The sequence below is a fragment of the Penaeus vannamei genome, chromosome 1 (assembly GCF_042767895.1).
Source record: "Penaeus vannamei isolate JL-2024 chromosome 1, ASM4276789v1, whole genome shotgun sequence".
In the NCBI taxonomy this organism is placed as follows: domain Eukaryota; kingdom Metazoa; phylum Arthropoda; class Malacostraca; order Decapoda; family Penaeidae; genus Penaeus; species Penaeus vannamei.
Window position 1 is genome coordinate 485,001 of NC_091549.1, and position 10,000 is coordinate 495,000.

Consider the following 10,000-nt stretch of genomic DNA (forward strand, 5'->3'; position numbering starts at 1 on the left):
TTCTGTCCTTGACCTTGTACCCCTGCCTCTATATCCCCTCTGGCTTTCACTCGATCTAACTCCCTTACCTAAACCACCATAACCTTTTCCCTCATCAACCCTTACCCATCTACAACTTTTCAACATTACTCTAGATAGTTGACGCATAGCAACTATCACCTGACATCCCCCTTTACTATACACAGCAGAAGCTGTGGGATTCTGTAAGGATGTCTGATATGTTGGGAGGTCGGTGAAGGGAGGATAGGTGTGGAAAAGCAGAGGTGCGTGCTGCATTAAAGCGTGGACAGGACAACAGAATGTGTGTGGATCGTTGGATAAAATTGCAGTAGAGTGATAGGAAAACCTCATCTGCGTGTTTTCTGTCTGGCCTCTACGTCGTAGAGTAAGGCCAAATTTGTATCCGAGAATTGCTAACTCGACTCAAACTTGTAGCTAGGCAGCTGTACAACACATGAGAGCCACCGTAGTTTACACAGACACGTGATTATACAGGGCAATTTGAACAGTCATGACCAGGCTGGGCACAAAAGAGGGCAGAGAGCTGTGGAGCGACAGTGCTTTGCAGTGGCTAAAACGCCGATATGGTTTGTCAAGGAAAGATTCTCTGCCGATATTGACTTCATGGGTAAAGTCATATCTACGGAAAACAATCTTAATAATATTGACATGGGACTTCTCGGAATGGTGTAGCATTGTGCTGATACGTCATCAGTCAGTAAGACAGGCAAAGGACTTTTTCAGCCTGACCAATACTTGTCGTAAACAGGGCAATTAGCTGGGAAGATGAAAATAGTTCTGGTACAAGTATTCAGGAAGGAGTGATGTTGAGCAGGAATAGGTTTACCTGCAAGGTCAACCAGGGCAGATATTGCATCCCAAATTTAGAGCTAACTGTGATAAGGCGTGAGCAACCGGGACGACTGTCAAAGGAGACTTTGCTTACTTATTTATTCAAGTATTATTGGAATAGTAAGGTATTGTCACAGTAAGGGGCTGTACGGGGAATCACAAAAAATGGATCCCATTTGGCTGGGTTAAATAGAGTACTTAAATAGTTTGAATAGGTGGGAATTATAAAGGGGTGAGGACGATGGGAAATGGTTGTGAAGTGGAATGAGGTAGTGGTGTGGGGGAGGGCAATAAGGTCCAAGAGTTTTAACAAGAAAGGATGTAGGAAATGGAAATTAGTGTACATATGAGGTGGAGGATATTGGGAGTGAGGAAGCGTTATAATCTGGGTAGAAGATTTAGGATTGGTTAAGTTGAGAACAAGTGTCGAAACAGGTGTGTAGTAGCTATGGTCAGAGCCATGGTCAGAGGAGGGTCAGGGGTTGGTAACCATAGTTACTGCAGATTCAGGGAGGGTGGTTGGTTACGGGGCAAGCCTGAATGACCATAATAATGGTGCAAAATCCAAATTATGGTACAAGCCATGGTAAGCCTGGAGTATGTGGGGAAGAAAAAAGCTCCAGGGACAAACACTTAAACCAAGGGATTACCATACCCTTCACTGGCACACAGTCAAGCCTTTCATCCTTTCAAACAGCTCTCACATGTAGGAATTGGACAGAAAAAGGTTGGGAAAGATGAGGAAAAGGAAAGAAAAAGACTGCAAAATTATACGAGTCAAGGACTGAGACCAAGGTAGAGGAATGATTGTTGATAATCAAAATTATTTGCCGAACCAATATCTAGGGTCTTCACAGTGATCAAAGTTGGGAAGATCCCCAGCGTTGAGTCTCAGTCATCCATCTCCTAAGCCCCCCTCAAGGGATTGAGGAGGTAATTGTTTAAATGTCCTAGACATCAAATGTATGAGTAATTCTCCATAAAAAATATATGCCTCTCCTTTTACCTCATGTGGTACTTCTTTCCACTATATAAATTCAATGTTCTCCATTTCTGTTTGTACAAAAAAAAGTAATAATAATAAAGAAAGGAACCCACTGATCAAGATCTACATTATGAGACTGCAAAAAACAATCCTTCTCATGCCCTGGAGGAATACTGGTAATGGTTGCTGTTCTGTGATTATGCCTGAATATAGGACATATAGTAAAGGTGCATTAAAGGGAATATTTACATGTTGGTAGGTTAATGATACTGCTTATACAAAGAACCATTATTATTTTGGAAAAATTTTCAACTTTTAAAAAATAAATTAAAAAAGTGCTTTCCTTTATTACAAGCAAAGTCAAAGTTTAAATAAAACGTCTAGAAAGCTAGTTCTTTGCTGATGTATTCATGGCAGTCCTGTAACTCAAAACTTTTGTACATTATATTTGGGAAAGCCAAAATCCCACTGGTCTTCGTAACAAAATGAATACTAAAGCTATATTAACTGGGATGTGAACACCTATTATGCTCGAGTCCCTTCAGACTGAATGAACTCAAAAAAGTATACCTGATGCTTGAACACAATGCTTGAACATGGTTCCCTTACATTTTAAAAGGGCTAAAAGTATTACTGTACCTACATCAAATGTAAGGACAAATACCCATACTCAATTTCAAGTTAATTAGCGAGACAATAATTAATCTCGTAAAATCTGAACCTGATGACAAATGAGCTAACTTACTAATGCCAACTTGTCATGCCATGAATTGAACTAAGTTATAAACATTATTAACAAAGCAATTACAAATGCAATCACCTGGTCAAAGCCAGCTGACTTCTCACATGATCCTGAAGATCATTTTCACTATTTAAATATAACTACATCATCTTGGCAGCTCGCATTGAAGCTGATGAGAACAAACTACTTTTGCTCACATACACTAATTAATCAATAAAATGTCTTGTGCAATCCTGCTGCATTCTTCACTTGTTCTGATAATATACAAGTAGTTCATGAAAAAATATATGTATTTCACGAATGCAACAATCAAAATACACTATCTCACTTTGTGAACCTTTTCACTAAAAATCACGATTATACCCAGAGACAATAAAAGGAGGGATCTCCTTGCCATTGTAAAGTGCACTTGAATAAGGATGAAACTTATCGCTTCCTCTTCTTGTTTTCCTGCATGGGCTCCTCACGGTAATTCAAACCCAGATCTTGTAGTCGTTTCATAAAAAAGCTAGAGAGTTTTGTGCCAGCTTTGTACTCATCCGTGTCTTGCATGTTGTACTGCTGGCAGTTTTGGAAAACAAGCATGACATCTGCTATGAACTCATCATCTGTTCCGTATTTTAGGCTGTTTAGCTTTTCTCGGATCCTACCAAAGTCCATTGGTTTCTTTACAATATCATAGTAGTCTGGAGCCTGCAACAAATTTAAAGCCATTAAACTGTAACATCATTTAAAAGGTATTGTTTCTTTTATCTAATGTACTAAATTGAGATGTAACATGGGAGGGAGGGTTGGACTGGGAAAAGCTATATCAAGCAAGGACTGTTTTTTTATACTTATAGCTCTTAAGAATTACCAATGAAAATATCTGTTATGAAATCAAACTGAGTACTATCAGTCACCAACTATCAAACATTAATCAAACTAACAATATGGCAAATACACAAACAAAAAGGTCTTTGTTACAACAAGTAAGTCCTTACCTCCTTCTTTGACACAGCTTTGTGGAATGGCCAGCTCATCTTGTGCTTAAATAGCTCATCCAACAAAGTTTCCAGGGCCACTGAATTGAAGTCACTGTTTTCATCAACAAGCGACCTTCTGTTATTTCTCTTGGGTGATGTGTATTCTGAAATCAACATAAAAATACAGAATTTTCTCTAAATACTAAACCCTGATGAAGATATCACAATCAAACTAATGATATGTCTTTATAAAAAGGTTGAGATGGATAAATGAACCAAATAATTAAATGACTACGTATATGCCTCTCTAAAGGCATATACTATTCCAAGATGAGGACAGATAGTGTCTTGAAACTGAAACAACTTTGTCCTCTTGTCTGTCATTCACCAGGTGCTTAACCTACATGTGTATTACAAGCACAAACAAACAGGTAAATGGCTCAGCAACCTTTTAACCTACCAACTTCAGGTTCCTCCAACTTCGCCTTCTTTGAACTGCGGCTATTTTCTGGTCCCTCACTCCTCCTCTTTTTGTCGGGAGATGGCGAGGACTTGGCATTCTTGGCACTTTTGGCATTCTTGTTATTCTTGGCATTGGCATTCTTCTTGTTCTTGTTTTCCTTGTTTTTGGAGTTATCTTTACTATTTTTGGAATTGCTGCTTTTGGCATTCTCTTTGCTGTTTTTAGAGTTATCTTTGCTGTTTTTGGAATTTTCTTTGCCACTTTTGGAATTGTCTTTGCCACTTTTGGAATTGTCTTTGCTGTTTTTAGAATTGTCTTTGCCACTTTTGGAACTGTCTTTGCTGTTTTTATTTTCTTTACTGTTCTTTGAGCTATCTTTGCTTGCTTTACTATTTTCCTTTGAATTTTTATTTTCTTTGGTTGTCTTCTTATCTTGGGCACTATCCTTAGTACCTGTAATGAAAAGAAAAACAAAGAGCATTTGAAATCACTTCATTATCATGTATTCACATTAAAAAATATATATATGCTTAAAATAAACCTCATTAATTTAATAATCCTTAGATAACATTATAAGATCTTCAATTACCTTTACAAGCCCCACACGACCAATTTCCTCTTGGCACCGTTCTTAAGTCAGCACACTGTTGGTGATAGGCTAGGGGACATGTGTCACAGCAGATCAATGTTCCAGGTTTCTCGCAAACAAAACACACATCTTCATTCTCGACTTCACTGAAATTCAAAATAAACAAATTCAAACTCAGTCTCTACACAAGTACAATTGAATCCATAGACCACAAAGCATGATTGTTTTTTAGACCTCTCCTTGTGTTCTATAGTTTCTTTAATGGTATCATTTGTCACATCTTTAAAAAATTAGGATGAAAAAAAAGGTGATTGGAATGTACCTTTCCTCTTCATCACTTGTCTTCTCCTCATCCATCTCATCGTCTGAGATGTCCTTGTATATCTGTCTCTTCTTCCTGGGACTCTTTGGCTTCTCCTTTGGCTTACAGTGATCGCAATACCAGTTGCCTGAGGGTATGGCCTGTCAAGTATAAATAAAGCATTAGTGATTGCATCCAAAGAAAATAAGAAAATAAACGAGTCCAAAATTCATTCAATTCCATTACAAAGCACAATTCTATGCTGTTCAATACAGACCTTGAGTTTAGGTTTCAGACAGTACACATGGTAACCCTTGTCACATTCATCACACAAAAGCATATTTTCTGCATCTGCTTTTCTGCGGCAGATGCGACAGCGAGCATTGAGAGCAGATCTTGACCATGTTATGGAATTGTCAAGAGTACTGAAGTGTAGACATAGCTGGAAAAATAAATAATACATTAGTAGCCAAATATGTCAGCTGTTTTAAAATCTTAAATTCCTTTGAATCAAGCGCCTGAATAAAAAAAAGAAAAAAAATTATATATATATATATATATATATATATATATATATATATATATATATATATATATATATATATATATATATATAATACATTACATATTACAAATATCAATATATTGCACTCTGCCATTCAAGAAGGATATCACTATCATGAGTAATGACACATCTTAGATAAAGCCATACATCAATAATTCAACTTATCATTAATACTGATAAAGGAGTAATGGATTCCTATAATCATGCCAAGTGATGGGAACATTTTATTCTTGGCCATAATCTAGATATAGTTTCAATATATATAGAAAACACAACACTATTTATGACTTTATATCTTCTGTCTATTAAACAAAGAATGTTATTAAATTCTAATGCATTAAAGAAGGGAAAATTATTGCAAAGCACAAGTCCTACCAGCTGATTCAAAGTAAGCCCCTCTCTAGCCTTGTATTAAACAGTGGCACCAATTCCACATAAGTTATCAAATACTGGAATGGTTTGAAATATCCACACAGCAATTATCAAATTTGTTGATTACTAGTATGGTTTAAAAAGTCAACATAGCAGTTAATGAGCACTTAGACTATGGGAGTTACCTGTATTTGTAATAATATAACAATAATATACATTTTGAATTAAGGAGTAATCAAAATGTGTGTATATAATAGTAAAATAATAAATGGTAATCGTACACTCCAAAATCACAACAAGACAATCCACTGACCTTGGACAAGCTTGAGCTGGTCATGAGAGACTTCTCCCACCTTTCCATGGGAGTTCTAAGAGCATTGTCAGTGATTTGTGGGGAAACTTTGTCTTCCTCTTCCTCCTCAGATTCACTCTCTGATTCTCCTCCTTCTCCCTCCTCCTTTGTGCTTTTCTTGCTCTTCTTCCTCATTTTTTCTTCTGCCTGTTCTCTCACCTTCCGTGCCTTATCAGTCTCACCTAGTAATTAAGATAATCATCAATTTTTACAGTAAACATTATATATTTTTTTAAGTGAAGTCACAAATATATTTTAAAAAAGAAGAAAAAGAAATCTACTATTAACAACTTAGAAAAGCTGTTTACCTAGCGGCTGCTGTAGATACTTGGAATCAACAGACTGGCCAAGTTGTAGGATGGCCTGAGCCAAGTCTTTGACTATATCAGCGGCATCATCAAGGAGGTCCTCTACATCATCCTCTCCCACTTCAATACCGAGGTCCACCTGTGGGAAGAATACTTATTGACAGGTCTGCTTCTAAATACAGATTTTACCTTTGCCTGGTACAGTGAGAGAAGTTAACAGAAAAATGTTCAGAATTACAGCTGTAAAGAGTACGAAAATTAGGAACAGGTAGTAGGATACCACATGTGGCAAGATATAGGTTGCATAGATATCAAGAATTCAATACAAGAAGCAAAATAAGAAAGGACAAACCTAGAAAAAAAAAGATGCAAAAGCAAGAGCAGCACTAATGCTCCACAGCCTTACCTTCAACAGAGAGATACGCTTGCGGCCTCCCCAGTCCAATTCCGCCTCTCTGATATAACTTCCTTGCTCTATGGCCGTTCTCCACATGTCTCTATCTTCCACTCTGAGGGAGCCCAACATCCCCAAGTGAATCTTCTCCTCTGTCTCCAGGATCATGTCTCGGAGAGTCAGCTGGAGGATCTCATCAATGGGAGTTCCCAATGGGAAGTTAAGGTTTACATCACTATCCTTCTTTGTTGTCATGTTGCGATTTGACTTGCGGATAGAGAGGTCAATTTCTGGTTCCTGTGGAATGATTTAAGCTTATGATACTAGTTTATGCTGATGCAAGAGATAGATACAACAAAGCTTAATACCAATTTCATATGTCTTGTCTGTCCTTTTGTTTTGCGAATCAAAAGAAAATATACAGGTATACTATCACTCATACAAACAATGACTGGGACATGTATCTTTATTTTTTCCAGTTAGTTACCATCATCTGTTGAAATATTGTAATTTTGACTATCTTAAACATATACTTCCATTATGGGTTGCAAATTGTCCAATTAAATCCACACTGTCTTCTTGCCATGATTCACAAAGCTCACATGTCAGACGGAGAGCATCCATGAAGCCCTTTCTACACACCATATAATTAGTTTGTTAGGCCCTATCTGAAGAACTACAACTTTCCAAAGAAATCTAAATCTAGTTGCTTTTCTTGAAAACTAACATATGGAATAGCCAAATTGTAGGCAAGAGACATTATGGTTCTCATACTTCTATTTGTTAATAAGTTCGGTAAAATTGGCAATGGGTATATACACATTTTTTTTGTCTTTTTTATTTCACCCTAAAAAGATGGCTAACCCGTTTATGACAGGTGTCCCATATAAGAGACACCCGGAAAAATAAACATTCCCGAGCGTCTCGCTAGTGTGATGAATATTTCGCGGCCAGATTCCACAGCTTTTGTAGCCATCCGGAAACTATTATTTTCGGCTCTAAAATATACCGGCATTAGTGGGTTAAGAGGGCCATCACGCTGAATTTTAGACTAATATCTTCAAAAATACTCTAAAATTTGAAAAAAATCTCCTGTAATCTAGCAGGGTTTGGCAATCCTGTAACATACTATTTCTGCTAAATGCGTAAAACTAAGGGAGTTATAACAATCTCTGACCCCTCCACCTCCAGCATTTACTTTGTCGTAGACAAATTTGTTTTTTTGGATTTTTTTCCATTTATTTTGGTATTCTCTGGTAGCTAGCTAGCAATTCTGCTTCCTGAATCTGCTGATAGCCATGAATAAGAGACAGGCAGACAGTCACCAGGAGAGAGTCAGAGAGAGAGGCTGCTCATCTGCACCGTCCGCAACACCATCCCATAGACATCCCCTGATGCGCCCTCATCACACGCTAAGATAGATGATATTCCTGTAACTAATAAGCATAATATGATGAGAAATACATCTCAATCACAACTGCAGCAGTTGTTTATTCATATGAAATGCCTCACAAGGTACTGTAAAGGCACTGCAAAGCCTGTGATGACACACAGTACTTCTACAATCATCATCAGTTATTGCCATTAGTACCTTGCAAAAGGGGGGACCAAGTACCAGCTACACTTCAGAATACCATGTGAATGCCATAGAATGCATCAAGAGTGATGCAGAAATCAGATTTATAAAAAAAAGAAAACAGCGGAAAAATGTATCCTCAATTTACAGCCTGATACAGTATCTCAAAACTACACCTTAGTCTACACTTTTTAACGTCACTCCGTAATTACTTGGGCGATTCTAATGGAGTTTGAATCACTTGAAAGCTGAATAAATTTGCGATTTTAGAGATGATGTGATTTTCATTTCAGGTGATAAAAGTTCCACAAAAAAATCCACTAAGAGGAAATTTCAAAATCTGAATTGTCATATCTAGGTACTGCTATATATATATATATATATATATATATATATATATATATATATATATATATATATATATATATATATATATGTATATATATATATATTTTTTTTTTTTTTTCTTTTTACAAGTTGTCAATGGATAAGAAAGATTTATATATATATACATACACACACACACACACACACACACACACACACACACACACACACACATATATATATATATATATATATATATATATATATATATATATATATATATGTATTTTATTTTTTTATTTTATTTTTTTTTTTTTTTTGTCTGTTTTTTTATAACTTCATTGTTTGTTATCCAAATTATATGAAACTTGGTGATGTAAATCGTAATCACAAAAATATGATCATAATGAACAAACTTCGTTCTAGAGTACAACGCGCATTTAGTCACCATAGAGTGACCTACTAGACCTACCCAAAATCTCCATTCCTGAAATTTTTGGAGACAAAAATATACATTCCTATTACTACTACCATCATTATTAACATTATCATCATTACCTCCACTAATATCATCTTCAGATTAATGACAATATAATAAGGAAAAACAAAAAACAAAAAAATACAAAAATGTATGGAATAGAGTAAGTTGTGAGGTCAAGTAAGCCTTGTAATTATCCCTTTAGTGTGTAAATGCCTTTGGAGTCATTTCAGCTTGAACAAAATTTATAAAACAAAATCACAGTGAACTGGGCAGTTCTAGTAAACCCTAGCGAAGATAACTACAACTTTCGTTCCCCATATCCCCATTCATTCCAGATTGTCTTTCAGATTTCTCACTCCTCTTATTTGCTTTACGAACTCTTTAACACATTTTCATCTTTCTGACTTCATCTATTCATTGACACTTTTTTTTATCCAAATTCCACTCAAAAGCATACTACAGCATCACAAAACCCACTAGATATTTTAGGAAAATCACACTAGTATTTTTAAACATCTACATTATCAATACCTAATTCAAAAGAACTTATAAAAGATTATCATTACATCTAATGACACAATTCTATTCTGAATCCCTCCATCCATATAATAAAAGAAAAAATCAAACTTACCTGAGATGGGTCAAGTTTGTACACTGGGCACATTCTTAATGAGGTTTCTATTGTTGTTTTATAGCACTCTAAATTCGCTTTCAATTTGTTTTCTCTA

At 36.1% G+C, this 10,000-nt stretch overlaps 1 protein-coding gene across 1 annotated transcript in view; it reads right to left on the reverse strand.

Annotated features, from left to right (window-relative positions):
* Positions 1-2,113: 2,113 nt before the first annotated feature.
* Positions 2,114-10,000, reverse strand: part of LOC113827890 (bromodomain adjacent to zinc finger domain protein 1A) — a 30,223-nt gene continuing 22,336 nt past the window's right edge. Inside the window, exons 15-24 of the mRNA XM_070126089.1 lie at positions 9,904-10,000; positions 6,901-7,185; positions 6,495-6,633; positions 6,148-6,368; positions 5,175-5,339; positions 4,919-5,058; positions 4,597-4,742; positions 4,005-4,460; positions 3,563-3,708; positions 2,114-3,272 (exon numbers count right to left, since the gene is read on the reverse strand). The exon at positions 9,904-10,000 is cut by the window's right edge and continues 650 nt beyond it. Of these exons, the coding sequence (XP_069982190.1) occupies positions 3,006-3,272; positions 3,563-3,708; positions 4,005-4,460; positions 4,597-4,742; positions 4,919-5,058; positions 5,175-5,339; positions 6,148-6,368; positions 6,495-6,633; positions 6,901-7,185; positions 9,904-10,000 (2,062 nt within the window). The 3' untranslated portion in view covers positions 2,114-3,005. The remainder of the gene's footprint in view (positions 3,273-3,562; positions 3,709-4,004; positions 4,461-4,596; positions 4,743-4,918; positions 5,059-5,174; positions 5,340-6,147; positions 6,369-6,494; positions 6,634-6,900; positions 7,186-9,903) is intronic.